This window comes from Lepus europaeus, chromosome 9 (assembly GCF_033115175.1).
Source record: "Lepus europaeus isolate LE1 chromosome 9, mLepTim1.pri, whole genome shotgun sequence".
Classification (NCBI taxonomy): Eukaryota; Metazoa; Chordata; class Mammalia; order Lagomorpha; family Leporidae; genus Lepus; species Lepus europaeus.
In genome coordinates this window covers 22,189,253-22,202,954 of record NC_084835.1, presented here as the reverse complement: position 1 = coordinate 22,202,954, position 13,702 = coordinate 22,189,253, and the positions used below count along the sequence as shown (strand labels likewise).

Genomic DNA, 13,702 nt, shown 5'->3' with positions numbered 1-13,702 from the left:
AGGACCCCCCCCCCCCCAACACTCCCCCAGGGAGCACCCAGCCAGCTTGGCCCTTACCTTCTCCATCTCTGCTTCAGACACCAGCATGACAATGACTGATACTTTCTGCTCATGCACCATGAGCCAGAAGTCAGCCGCTGTGCCAGGCAGTGGGGCCTGAGTAGCCACCAAGGGCGGGCAGTACGGGGAGAGCCCCTCCACACAGCTGGCATTGATGTAGTCGTCCTTGCCTGAGCGCAGCACCACGCGGTTGCTGTCATAGGGCATGACGTCCTGGTGCCGGTTCTTGAGTGAGTAGCAGCGGGCAATGGCGATGGAGCGGCCTCGGGCATCCTGCTCCTGGGCATCCTGCAGCTCCCGCCAGGTAGCATCCAAAGCAGCTGCGTCGCCCAATTGACCCCGAAAGGCCTCCAGCTCCTGCTGCAACCGCCGCAGCTTCTCAGGATGCTCGTAGGGGTCCCGCTCGATAAGTCGCAGGGCCTGTGGCCGACGGCCTTCAGCTGCATCCACCTTGGTAGGCTGCAGCAGGGGCTGCCCACCCCCCGGAGGCTGAGGGCCACCATGCTGGCTCTCTGGGCTGGAGGAGAGCAGGTCTGCGGCAGCAGTGCCTCGGCACAGGCAAGGGGGTGGCTCCGTTGCTGGGGGCCGAGAAGGGCCTGGGCCAGGCCCCGGCGAAGGAGCAGGTGAAGGCACCAGGTGGGGGCTGGGGCTGGGCTGGCCAGCAGGAGGTGGGCCTCGAATAGAGAGAGGGGCGGCCTGGGGGCCCAGTGGCCTGGGGGAAGGAGCAGGAACATAGGCCAGGTTGGGATGGGGAGGTTGAGGGGGCCCAGGGCTGGGGAAAGGCAGGGCCCCTGAGTGGGGTGCCAGAGGCTCTTGAGAGGGGTAGAGCTGGGGGTGCAAGGAGGGTGGTGGTTGCCCCAGGACACCAGACTGGGGGGCAAAAGGGTAGGAGGGCTGTGGAGGCAGGAGTCCTGGAGCCTGGGATGGGAAGAGGGGTGGATGCTGGAGCGGAAGGGGCTGCTGGGCCGGCTGAGGGCCAAAGGCCACTCGAGAAGGAGGCGGCTGCGGCCCAATCCTGGGGGCTGGAAATCCTGCGGGGATCCCAGGGGAGAAGGGGTGCTGGGCTGGGGGTACTGTCAGGGGTTGCTGGGCCCCCACAGGGTAAGTATAGGGCGGGGGCATTGGGAAGCAGGGCTGGGGAGGAGGAGTAGGGTTGGGCCGGGGTGCAGCATGGCTGGAGATGGGTGCTTGGACGCTATCGACTGTGGTAGTAGCTGGCCGAACCACCATGGCCAATTCAGGGCCTGAGAATTGGGGTGGTGGTGCTGAGGGGAGACCCGCAACTGGTGGGGGTGGCCCTGCCCCTGCATAGGGACCGCTCACCACGCCATGCTGGGGGGAGGACCGGGGCACAAGGCCCAGCTCTGGTGTGAAGGCAGGGGCTGGGTAAAGGGCAGGCCCTGGTGCCATGGGCATTGCAGGAGGCCCTGTGGTCCTGGGCTGTATCAGCTGCGTGGGGCTGGAGTAGGCGCCAGGGGGTATGGGGCCTGAGATGTAGTGGGGTCCTGGGCCTGTGGCGCGAGGAAAAGGGCTGGGAGTAAAGTGGAATGGGGTAGCAGCTCCCAGGAAAGTATCAGGTGGCCGCGGGGCAGCCACCATGTCGGGGGGCAGGCTGCGCAGCTCCTCAGGCTGGTCTCCCATCTCCACGGCCTCACCCTCCTCCCTGCGGGGGAGCAGCGGCTTTGGGGCCGTGGGCCGTGGGGGTGGCTTCTTCTTCAGCTCCCTGTGGAAGAGGCAAGGACAAAGCAGAGCTGGCTCCTGTGAGCCCAGCCTACCTGTGCTGGAGCCAAACGGCAATCTCAGGGCCACAGCTACCTGTCTAGGAGTTGCTGGCGGGCGGCCTCGCGGGCCTGGCAGGTAGCCCGCGCCCGTTCCAGCAGAGCCACCACCTTGCTCTCCAGGTCTGCATAGAAGTCCTTGCCCTCCTGAGACTTCTTCATCAAGTCCTCATAGGCTTCGTATGAGGCCACCAGAGTCTGTAGCGTCGAGTTCCACCTGCAGGCAGAAGGGCTGGCGTAAGACGAGTTACCAGACTGGGACCTGGGGCCGAGCACAGGGCAGGCACTGACTTTTGGTCCAGTTCGCTGAGCACTCGCCGCACGGCTGCATACTGTACGTTGGCCTCTGTCAGTGCACGGAGGACGTTGTCCTGAGCAGCCAGGTTCTGCTCCAGGTACACCCTCAGCTGGTCATACTTCTTTAGCTGCTCCTCAAATAACTTCTGAGGGAGGGGAGGGGGGGGAGGACAGGGCACACAGACTCAGGGCCCCAGCACTCCCGGGCGGGGAAGCCAGCCAGCCCTCCACCTGCACGCCCAGCCACCTGCATCTCTGAGTGGTCTGTGGTAACCAGCGAGGCGGTGATGTCATCTTTCTGGATGAGCTCACGCAGCTGCTGCTCCAGAGACACGCGCTGCTCCCGCATCTCCTGCACCTTGGCCAAGATGCGCTTCAGGGTCTGCAGCACAGCCTTGTCCTCTGTGGGCAGCAGCGGTCAGTGAGGCTAAGGAAACACCTGGCTCCAAGTCCCCCACCATGGAGAAAGGCAGAGCTCACCTGGGGTGAGGGCCGGTGAGGGCAGGGCAGCCCGCACCAGGTCCAGCGGGCCACTGAGAAGGCGCAGGTTGCCGACGTGCAGGTTCATGGCGCGGTGCAGCTCGCTGTTGGTGAAGGAGGCCTTCTCGTGGACTTCCATGTACTTGGCGCATTCTCGCCTCACTTCTGCCAGCTCAGCCTTGGAGACAGCCAGGCTGGCCGCAGCTGGACCCACTGCCTCCTGAAGCTTCTGCTCCTGCAACTCGTCCTCCTCCAGCAGGTCCCTGATGTCCTTCAAGGAGGCCTCCACATCCGTGAACACGCCTGACAGCACTGGGGGTGCACGTGGGGGACGGCCTCTGAGGCAGGCAGACCAGGCAGCGGCTCTGGCCTGATCCCCAGAGACACATGGCACAGAGGCACCGGGTGGATGCCTGTCACGTGGCTGGGAGGGGTACAGCCTCTGTCCTCAGGAACAGGAGCACAGGGAGGCCACCGTGGTTGAGGTCACGTTCCCTGCTCTACCTGCCTGCGCTCTCACTCACCCTGCATGGACTGCACAAGGTTCTTCACAGTGTCAGGCCGGACACTGAGAGCCGCACACTTCTCCATGAGCTGGGGCGGGATGTGGCTGTATGCGTCAAGGTTGTCCACTGTCTCGGGATCCAGCTGCATCGAGTCCATGAACTGGCTGTGGAGGGCAACAGGGCCAGGTGGAGGCTGAGACACCACCTTCCACCTACAGGAAGTCTGCTGGGGTGATGGCTGGAGTAGTCCCTGCCTCCACGTGGGAGCACTGGCCTGAGTTTCCAGCCAGTGCGGGCATTTGGAGGCTGCATCAGTGCCTAGGAGCTCACCTGTCTCTCTGCCTCTCAGTAGTGAGGGTCAGCCCCTGCGCTCTCCACTCAAGCTAGATCGGAGCTCAGCCAAGAGCTAGTCACCACCGCCTACCCTCTGACCTCTCCCACCAAGCCTGGACCCACAGAACATGCTCAGGCATGGCTAGAAACAAGGGGGTGGGGGTGGGGGGCGGGCAGATGGGACATCCTCCTCTCCAGACAGGGCTCTCACTTGCATCTCTGGCCCACGAAACCCTGAGTGAGGAAGTACAGGTGGGAAACCACTCCCCTGCTCCCCCTGGCAGGCAGCACTGGGACCCCTGCCTCCCTTCCCCCCAGTCCCACACTCACTCCAGGACCTCATTCTTGTCCTCAATCTTGGCCATCATCTCCCGAAGCAGCTTGGCCTTCTCCTCACTGTAGAAGCAACAGAGCAGTTGTTGGCAGCCCACGTGTTCTGACTCCCCACCAACCTCCTCCCAAGGACAAGACCAGCCCCTCCTACCCACCTGTACAGAGATGAAGCCTCGTGGGCAGCCATGGGCACTAGTTTGGCAAAGATGTCAGGGCCTGTTACAGCTGGGTCTGTGGGGTTCACTGGCAAGGGCTTCACTAAGGGGGCTCCTGGAGGGAAGGCAGAATGTGGCCATCAGGCCCACATGGGACCTCAAGGCAGCCTCTGTCTCACGGCCCCACTCCCCAGCCTGCCCTGACCTTTCACAGGCTGAAGGGTGTCCAGCGCTGGGACAGCCTCATGGTAGATAAAGTCGTTGTCCTTCTTTGCAGAATTGTACCTGGGGTTGGGGGCAGGAATTGTGGCAGGGTCGGTGGGAATCAAGGCACAACTTCCTGCCTGGCCACTGCTCTAACACTAATGGCTTCATCCACGATACAAGCAAGGGCTGAGACCCTACCTAGGGAGAGGACCCACAGCCACCCCCAGCCCCACAAACTCACTTTCCCCCAATGACATCCATAGTGAAGCGAAGCGCATCTTGCACAGTGTCAGGCTGGCCCTGTGGGGTCGAGGTAGGGGTGGGACCTCAGCACTGATCAGGGCCAACACCAGGACACCCCCTCAGCCCTGCCAGGCTTGCTCTCGGGATAGTCGGGCCTTCCTCAGCTTTACCTTGGCCAACTTGATGGCTTCATTGAGCTTGTCCAGGGCACTCTGGAAGTACGCAACCTGAGGGAGGGAGAGAGGGAGGCAGTGGGCTTCCCTCTGGGACCCCTACTCCTCTGCCCGCCCAACCTTACCCTGCCAGGCCATCGGGTGACCCAGGAAAGCCCGGCCAACCTTCTGACTAGCCACCCCTCTTAGGAGCCTGACACACTACTTCAGAGATGCCTAGGGGCAGGGCTGCACAGATAGGATGTGTAAGACATGCCAGGCCTGTAGCAGGGTGGTATCCAAGTATGGAAGGAGACACAAACCACCTCCCCTGCTCTGTGAGGGACAGGACCTTAACGGATCTCTCACAAGGCGGGCCCCAGTCCTTAGTGCCCACCTTGCCAAGGTTTACTTACCCGCTCCCCAAACTTCTGCTGCTCCTCAGCCTGCTTCCCCATGTGCAGCTGGGAAAGGGAGAGAGAGGTCAGGACTGCGCGCCCGAGCTGCGGCCACCTACCCTGCCCAGAGCCGCCAGTGCCACGCCCTCACATGAGCCACAGCCGCGAAGTAGTAGATCTTCATCTGCACCAGCTTCTTCCAGTCCTTCTGGATGCGGCCCAGCAGGGAGGCTGTGTCGGGGTTCTCCAGCGCCCGGCAGGCCTCCTTGTAGTAATCCACCACCTGGGGGCACACGGGGCTCGTTGGTGGGCATCAGCAGCAAAGCGAAGGCCCGCCCCCAGCCCGTGCCTACCTGCGCACTGATGCGGGCCACCAGGAAGCTCTTCCTGTTGTCTAGCATGGACTTCTCCAGCAGGCACTCCTGAGCCTGGCCCTGGGCAGTGACAGGGACAGGTCATGCCCTGCTCAGCCAGAGGCCTCTTCCTTCCTTCCCCAGGGGTGGGGCAAGCAATCCCCTCTTCACTGCCTTCACTCTCCCAGCCTCCCCCATTCTGCCCCTGATGAACCCCAAACTGGGAAGTCCAAAGCCAAGGCCTGTGTGTCCCTCACTGCCATCTGCACGTGGCTGGTCCAGGTCCAGACCCAACAGCCCCACCCACGGCCATCTCAACCCCTGGGTTCAAGTCAGCTCCAACCAGGGCACCCTCGCACCAGCATGAGGTTGACGTTGAGAGTGAGGATCTGGCGGCTCATGTCGACACTGTAAGCCTGAGGGAAGTGCTCTCGCAGGTAGGCGAAGGCGCCTGCTGCACACTGGAAGTGGGTACAGGAGACCTTCATGCCCTAGGAGGGTGGAGACAGGACAGCCTGTGTCCCCACCCACTGGCACGCAGGAGGCTAAGGACCACCGCAGCCTTCCCCAGCACTCTGCAAGGTGCCCCATCCACCCTCTCGTCCTTACCTCTTCAGACACTCTCTTATCCATGGCCCCCAGCATAGAGTGCAACGCCCCTGGGAAACACAGGACATGGTGTGAGGGGAGCTTGGGGCTGCTCCCCCAGGCTGCCCACACCTGTGTGGAGTGTGAGAAAGGCACTGTTGTCATCCAGTCAAAAACAACAGGTCTTGGAGCTGAGACCAAGTCAAGGGCACCAAAGCAGGAGTGGGCAGGGACACTCCCGAGCCCAGCCAAGCCCTTCAGCTCCCCACCGTGTGTGACGGCGGAAGGGGTAGGGACCCCTGTCCAGAGTCTAGGGGTCCCATCTTGAAGCTTCAGGGCTGTCTCCACGGGACTCTGGGGCTCCCCATGCTTGTGAGTGAGGCTAAGGCTAACCAGCAAACCAGCCTTGTTCTCCTGCCTGAAGCAGCCCAAAGGCATAGGCAGGGTGAGGGTAGGGGGAACTATCTCGCAGTAGGAGCACAGCCCCTCCCCAGCACACAGCTCCCAATGGGCCCAGAAAACAGCAGAGGAAATGGCAGGGCTGGGGCAGTCAGTGAAGGAGGTCAAAAGCCAGCTAACAAATACATCTTTAAAAAAGGGGTAGGGGGCTGGAATTGTGGCATAGAAGGTAAAAGCCACTGCCTGCAGATGCCGGTTCGAGACCTGGCTGCTCCACTTCCAACCCAGCTCTCTGCTACAGCCTGGGAAAGCAGTGGAAGATGGCCTGCACCCATGTGGGAGACCTGGAAGAGGTGCCTGGCTCCTGGCTTTGGATCGGCGCTCTGGCCATTGCTGCCATTTGGGGAGTGAACCAATGGATGGAAGACCTCTCTCTGACTTTCTCTCTCCCTCTTTGTGATTCTGCCTTTCAACTAAGTAAATAAATATTAAAAAAAAGAAAAAGAAAGCAAGAATCCAGGTGTCTTCCCTTCATTAGCCCACTGCCAATGTGGCCATCTGAACAGCTGAGACGGTGAGTGAGGCCCAGAGGGAGGGATCAGGCCACTCACCAAGGTTGTAGAGAATACAGGCCTGCTCGTACTTGATGTCCTCATGGGCCACAGACTTGCCGGAGAAGATCTCAGTCCTGCAGACATGGCCTCCAGTCATCTAGAGTGGGAGCTGGCCAGAGCTGCGAGGCCAGGCAAGGGGACAGCCACCCCAGTGTGGGGCTGGAGGGGGCGGCCTGGGGAGACCATACTTGGCAACTTCCCGTCTTGTTCAACAAGAGGAAAAAGGAGCATCCCCACCAGCCAGGGACCCTCCAGGCTCACCACCTCCACGCCCTGCCTGATTCTCACCAGGTGACAGGGACAGCGGCCTCCTGGCCCGAGCCCATGGGAACTCGACTGTGCAGGTAATGGAGCTGGCCCAGGTACTTGCGGAGGACACTGCAACCCTCGAAGTCTCGTGGGACACGGACAGCATTCTGGGGGATGGGATGGGAGAGACAGAGCTGCCATCATTCACCGTGCAGGACGCGAGGGCTGACTCTCCCACAAATGCAAGGAAACAAGCATCAGAGCTGGCAGACAGCACACTGCGAAGGATCCTAATAGAGGCCCTGGCTACCCCCGGTCATTCAAAAACCACCCCCTAGACAGGGCGGCCAGACTCAATCACTCTCACATTTCTGGAAGGCAGTTTACTATATATATATATATGTACATATATATATATATATATATATATATTTTAATTTCACTGTACTTAACTTCTGACCCACAGTTCTGTATCTTCAGATTTACAGTAAGAGACTCGAAGAAAACAAACGCACTCAAGACACTCACCACAGTGTTACCGCCAGGGACAAAGACTGGATGCCACCAGCACTTCCAGTTAGGATTAAGTAAATGATGGCAGGGTGAGCCACACAAGAGATTATTCTGCAGCCATGAAACTAAAGACAAGGGTCGGGGCTGGCACTGTGGCACAGCGGTTTAACGCCCTGGCCTGTAGTGCTGGCATCCCATATGGGCGCCGGTTCAAGACTCGGCTGCTCCACTTCTGATCCAGCTCTCTGCTCTAGCCTGGGAAAGCAGTACAAGATGGCCCAAGTCCTTGGGCCCCTGCACCCGCGTGGGAGACCCAGAGGAAGCTCCTGGCTCCTGGCTTCAGATCGGCGCAGCTCCAGCCGTTGTGGCTTTTTGGGGAGTGAACCATCAGATGGAATACTCTCTCTCTCCACCTCTCCTCTCTCTGTGTAACTCTGACTTTCAAATAATAAAAATAAATCTTAAAAAAAAAAAAGACAAGGGTCTCTAACTATACAGTGACATATCAGTATGCTCATGACACACTGTTAGATACAATGTAACAGTACAGACCACAAGTGGTAGGATCTCATTCATGTGAAATCAAATAGGTAAACAGACCAAAATAAAAAAGATCCAGAAAATTATAAGCTAAAATATTAAATGACATTCTATACACACATACATGTATCCACAGTTAATTTATATTATTTATGTGTTCTTTACATTGAACATTTTCAATTTTTACAATAAACAACAAAGTGATTTCCACTTTAGGAAAAAACAAATGAAACAAACCCTCTGCTCAAACAGAAAACAAGCAATGCACCCTCCAAAGGCAGCAGGTGCATCATGAGCAGTGGAGCCAGAAGCATGGTGCACACTCGCAGCCCTGCTCGCCAGGATCTGCTGCTGTGGGCCCACTGGCGAGGCTGGCAGACGCTGGCTGGAAGAAGTCCTCCAGCACAGCCCGCTGCCAGCAGGGGCGTCCTCACATCACACAGGGGACGCACTCACCCTGTGGAACACTGCAGCAGAGCCCAGTCTACTCCCACGCAGCACCACTCGTGGGCAGAGACCACCTCCCCCGACCTGCCCTACATGATGCTCAAGGGAAGCTTGCAGGATGACATGAAAGGGCATTAGACTAACTCAAGGCTCAATGAAGAAATAAGGATCTCAGCAAAGGTACATACATGGGCACTTATAAGGAAAAAATGTGAATTATAAACAGTAGTTTAAAAATAATTTCTTTACAGGTGGGCATTGTGGCAGGGTAAGCTGCCACTTGGGACACCTGGGATTGAGTCCCGTGTCTTCTTCCAATCCAGCTTCCTGTCAATAAGCCTGGAGGCAGTGGATGATGGCCCAAGTACTTGGGTCCCTGTCACCCACATGGGAGCTTAGATGGGGTTCCTTGCGCCTGGCTTTGGTCTGGCCAAGCAGCAGCTGTTGCAGACATTTAAGGAGTGAACCAGTAGATGGATGATCGCAATCTTTTTCTCTCTCCCTCACTCCCTTTTTCTGTCACTCTGCCTTTCACACACAATAAATAAATCTTAAAAAAAAAAAAAAAAAAAAAACCATCCTAAATTTATATGGAATCTCAAGGGACCCTAAACAGTCAAAACAATCTTAAGAAGGTGGAGGACTCATGTTTCCTGACTTCAAAACTTACTACCGAACTACAGTAATCAATCCTCACCTCCAGTATCTAGAATATGCCTGTACTTGAAGACAGGGCCTTTACAGAGGTAATGATGCTCACATTAGGTCACATGGGTGGCCCTAATCCAACATGATTTCTATTATAAGAGGAGATTAGCACACAGGCAAACACAGAAGATCAGAAGAGACACAGAAGACAGAGGTATCCACAAGCCAAGGGCAGGGCTCAGAAGAGGCCAATTCTGCTGATACCTTGAGCTCAGACTTCTAAATTTGAGTACTATGAGAAAAGTAAAATAATGTATTTATTTATTTGAAAAACTGAGAAAGAGAAAGCCAGAGAGAGAGAGATCACGATCACTCTTCCCATCCAAATGGACACAACAGCCAGGGCTGGTCCATGCTGTAGCAAGGACCCAGGATCCAGCTGAGTCTCCCACCTGGGTGGCAGAGACTCGAGTACATGAACCATCCCTTACATTAGCAGGGAGCCAGATCAGAAGCAGAGTAGCTGGGACCTGAACTGGTGCTGCGATACAAGGCAGCTTAACTTGCTGCACCACAACACCTCCCTAAATTTCTGTTCTCTAAGATATCCAGGAGCCAGGGTTGTGGCACACAGGTTTGAGCCACCACTTGCAAGGCCCACATTCCATATCAGAGTGCTGGTTTGAGTTCCGGCTGCTCTTCTTCCAATCCAGCTTCCTGCTAATGTGCCTAGGAAGACAGAGGAAGATGACCAAAGTTCTTAGGACTCTGTCATCCACGTGGAAGACCTGGATCGAGTTCCTGGCTCTTAGCTTCTGCCAGCCGAGACTCAGCTGCTGAGGCCATTTGGGGAGTGAACCAGGAAATGGAAGATAGGTGTCTGTCACTCTGCTTCTCAACTCTTTTAAAAAAAAATCAAGACTGTGGTGCTTTGTTATAGCAGCCCTTGTAAAGCAATACATACAGTCAAATGCTTTTCAACACAGATGCCAAGATCATTCAATGGGGAAGATAGTCTTTTCTACTTACAATACGGGGAAAACTGGATACCTAGGGACAAAGAATGAAATTGACCCTTGCCTACACCACATACAAAAATAACCTACAAAATGGATCAAAGACTTAAACCTAAGAGCTAGAACTCTAAGAAGACAATACAGGAGAGTATCTTATGACAGGGATCTGGCACTGATTTCCTTTTATACCAAAAGGACAGGCAGTGGAGCTGGGCATCTAGCCTAGTAGTGAGGACACATCAGGATGCCCACGTCCCATAGCAGAGCACTGGGGCTCAATGCTTGGCTCTGGCTTCCAACCCCCGCTTCCTGCCAATGCAGATCCGGGAAGGCAGCAGTCGATGGCTCAAGTAAGTGGGTTCCTGCTACCACGTGGCAAGGCTGGATTACATTCCCAGGTCTTGGCTCTGGCCCAGCCCAGACCTGACTGTTGCAGGCCTTTGGGAAGTATACAAGCAAATGAGAACTCCTCTGTCTGCCTCTCAAAATTAAAAACAAAAAACAAAAACAAAATAAAACCACAGAGCAGCAAAATAAAAAACAGACAGATTGGGCTACATCAAAATCTAAAATTTCTGGAAGTAGGCATTTTGACACAGCAGGTTAAGCTGCAGCTTGAGATGCCTGCAACCCATACCGGAGCACCAGTTTGAGTCTGGGCTCCTCCACTACCAAACCCCACTTCCTGCTAATACGCTTGGGAAAACAGCAAATGATGACCAAAGTATTTGGGTTACTTCTTTCACCCATGTGGAACACTTGGATGGAATTCCTGGCTCCTGGCTTTGGCCTGGCCCAGTCCCAGTTGTTGTAGGAAGTAGGGAACAAACCAGTAGATGGAATATTGATCTCTCTCTCTCTCTCTCTCTCCCTTCTTCCCTCCTGTAACTCTGCCTTTCAAATAAACAAATCTTTTATAAAGAAAAAATAAAAAATTTGAGCATCCAACACAACAGAGCAAAAGGCAACCTAAGGAGTGGGAGAAACAATTACAAATCTTATCTGGTAAGGGGTTAAGTTTCAGACTATAGGAAGAACTCTTCTAACAAGAGAAAAACAAAAATAAGCAGTGGTTGGCACAGAAGCTAGGACACTGCCTGGAATGCCTCCTCCCTGCCTGGGCTCATGTTCCCCACTTCCTGCTGATGCACGCCCTAGCAGACAGCACGTGATGGCTCTGCCACCCACATGCGAGGCCTGGGTTAAGTTCCAGGTCTGAGCTGCAGGCCTTTGGGGTGTGAACCAGCAAATGAGAACCCACATGGGAAATTGAGTTCCTGGCTTCAGCCTGGCCCAGATCCAGCAGCGTTAAGCATTTGAGGAGTAAACCAGTAGATGAGAGGTCTCTGTCTTTCAAATAAAAACAAAACAAACAAACAAAAAAAGAAACAATTTAAAAATAGACCATCTGCAGCCGGCGCCGTGGCTTAACAGGCTAATCCTCTGCCTTGTGGTGCCGGCACACAGGGTTCTAGTCCCGGTCAGGGCGCCGGATTCTGTCCCGGTTGCCCCTCTTCCAGGCCAGCTCTCTGCTATGGCCCGGGAAGGCAGTGGAGGATGGCCCAAGTCCTTGGGCCCTGCACCGCATGGGAGACCAGGAGAAGCACCTGGCTCCTGGCTTCGGATCAGCACGATGCGCCAGCCGCAGCGGCCACTGGAGGGTGAACCAACAGCAAAAAGGAAGACCTTTCTCTCTGTCTCTCTCACTATCCACTCTGCCTGTGGGGGGGAAAAAAAAAGGACCATCTGAACAATTTTCCAAAGAAGATATACAAATCTCCAATAAGCACATGAAGAGATGCTCACCATGCTAATTAGAGAAATGCAAATCAAGATTACCATGAGCTTCTACCTTAGTTAAGCCCATTAGAATGGCTACTGTTAAATAACAAAGTAATGTGTTAGGAGAGTGTAGATAAATTATGCCCTATTGGTAGAAACGTAAAATGTTACAACTGCTGTAAAAACACTGTAACCATTCCTCAACTAAAAATATCAAATACCTTTTGTTAGAACAATTCCACTTCCGGGCATACGACCAAAAGAAGTGAATGCAGGGTCATATACAACAGCATTATTCAGAACAGTTAAAACAAGAGAGGAACCCAAGTTCTCATGAACAGATGAATGGGTAAGCGAAAGCCATGCAATGGGATGCTATTCAGCCTTGAAAAGACATTAAACTCTGACATATACTACAACATGGACGAACCTGGAGACACTATGCTGAGTCAAGTAAGATAGCTATAGAAAAATAAATACTCGGGAATAGATGCTTAGCCTGCAGTTAAGATGCAGTACCTGGGGCTGGTGCTGTGGCATAGGGGGTAAAACTGCTGCCTGCAGTGCCAGCATCCCATATGGGCACCAATTCAAAACCCGGCTGCTCCACTTCCGATCCAGCTCTCTGCTATGGCCTGGGAAAGCAGTACAAGATGGCCCAAGTCCTCAGGCCCCTGCACCCGCGTGGGAGACTCGGAGGAAGCTTCTGGCTCCTGGCTTCGGATCCGCGCAGCTTCCGCCATTGCGGCCATTTGGGGAGTGAACCAGCATATGGAAGACCTCTCTCTCTGTGCCTCTCCTTCTCTGTGTAACTCGTACTTTCAAATAAATAAATCAATATTAAAAATATATATATAGGGGGCCGGCGCCATGGCTCATTTGGTTAATCCTCTGCCTGCAGCGCGGGCATCCCATATGAGCACCAGGTTCTGGTCCCGGTTGCTCCTCTTCCAGGCCAGCTCTCTGCTGTGGCCTGGGAGGACAGTGGAGGATGGCCCAAGTGCTTAGGCGCCTGCACCCGCATGGGAGACCAGGAGGAAGCTCCTAGCTCCTGGCTTTGGATCGGCGTAGCACCAGCCATAGCGGCCATTTGGGGAGTGAACCACTGGAAGGAAGACCTTTCTCTCTGTCTCTGTCTGTAATTCTACCTGTCAAAAAAAAAAAAAAAAAAAATAGAGGCAGTACCTGGGTTGGATTCTGGTTCTGATGCCTGATTCCAGCTTCCTGTCAACGAAGACCTTGGGAGGTAATGGAAATTGGGTTCCTGCCTTCCATGTGGGAGACCTGGACTGTATGCCCAGCTCCCAGTTTCAGCCCCAACCTAGTTCTAGCCACTGTGGGCATTTGGGGAACGAACTAAGAAGTGGCAGCTCCCTCTGTCACTGTCTCTCTGCCTCTAAAATAACTACATTTTAAAAAAATTTAAAAATTTATTTTATTTATTTGAAAGGCATAGTTAAAGAGGGGCGGGGGGGGGGGAGACAGAAAAGATAGTCCATCTGCTGGTTCACTCCCCAGATGGCCACAATGGCTAGGGCTAGGCCAGGCCAAAGCCAGGAGCTTAATCCAGGTCTCCCATGTGGGTGCAGGGGTTCAAGTACTTGGGCCATC

At 55.0% G+C, this 13,702-nt stretch overlaps 1 protein-coding gene across 1 annotated transcript in view; it reads right to left on the bottom strand.

Moving 5' to 3' along the window:
• PTPN23 (protein tyrosine phosphatase non-receptor type 23) overlaps positions 1-13,702 on the bottom strand; it is a 43,479-nt gene that overhangs the window by 1,614 nt on the left and 28,163 nt on the right. Inside the window, exons 3-20 of the mRNA XM_062200733.1 lie at positions 7,185-7,312; positions 6,894-6,970; positions 5,905-5,954; positions 5,655-5,786; positions 5,296-5,376; positions 5,094-5,225; positions 4,961-5,008; positions 4,563-4,619; positions 4,391-4,449; positions 4,148-4,227; positions 3,943-4,057; positions 3,785-3,850; positions 3,140-3,285; positions 2,616-2,927; positions 2,383-2,537; positions 2,130-2,281; positions 1,876-2,055; positions 58-1,783 (exon numbers count right to left, since the gene is read on the bottom strand). Coding sequence (XP_062056717.1) covers positions 58-1,783; positions 1,876-2,055; positions 2,130-2,281; positions 2,383-2,537; positions 2,616-2,927; positions 3,140-3,285; positions 3,785-3,850; positions 3,943-4,057; positions 4,148-4,227; positions 4,391-4,449; positions 4,563-4,619; positions 4,961-5,008; positions 5,094-5,225; positions 5,296-5,376; positions 5,655-5,786; positions 5,905-5,954; positions 6,894-6,970; positions 7,185-7,312 — 3,696 coding nt within the window. The remainder of the gene's footprint in view (positions 1-57; positions 1,784-1,875; positions 2,056-2,129; positions 2,282-2,382; positions 2,538-2,615; positions 2,928-3,139; positions 3,286-3,784; positions 3,851-3,942; positions 4,058-4,147; positions 4,228-4,390; positions 4,450-4,562; positions 4,620-4,960; positions 5,009-5,093; positions 5,226-5,295; positions 5,377-5,654; positions 5,787-5,904; positions 5,955-6,893; positions 6,971-7,184; positions 7,313-13,702) is intronic.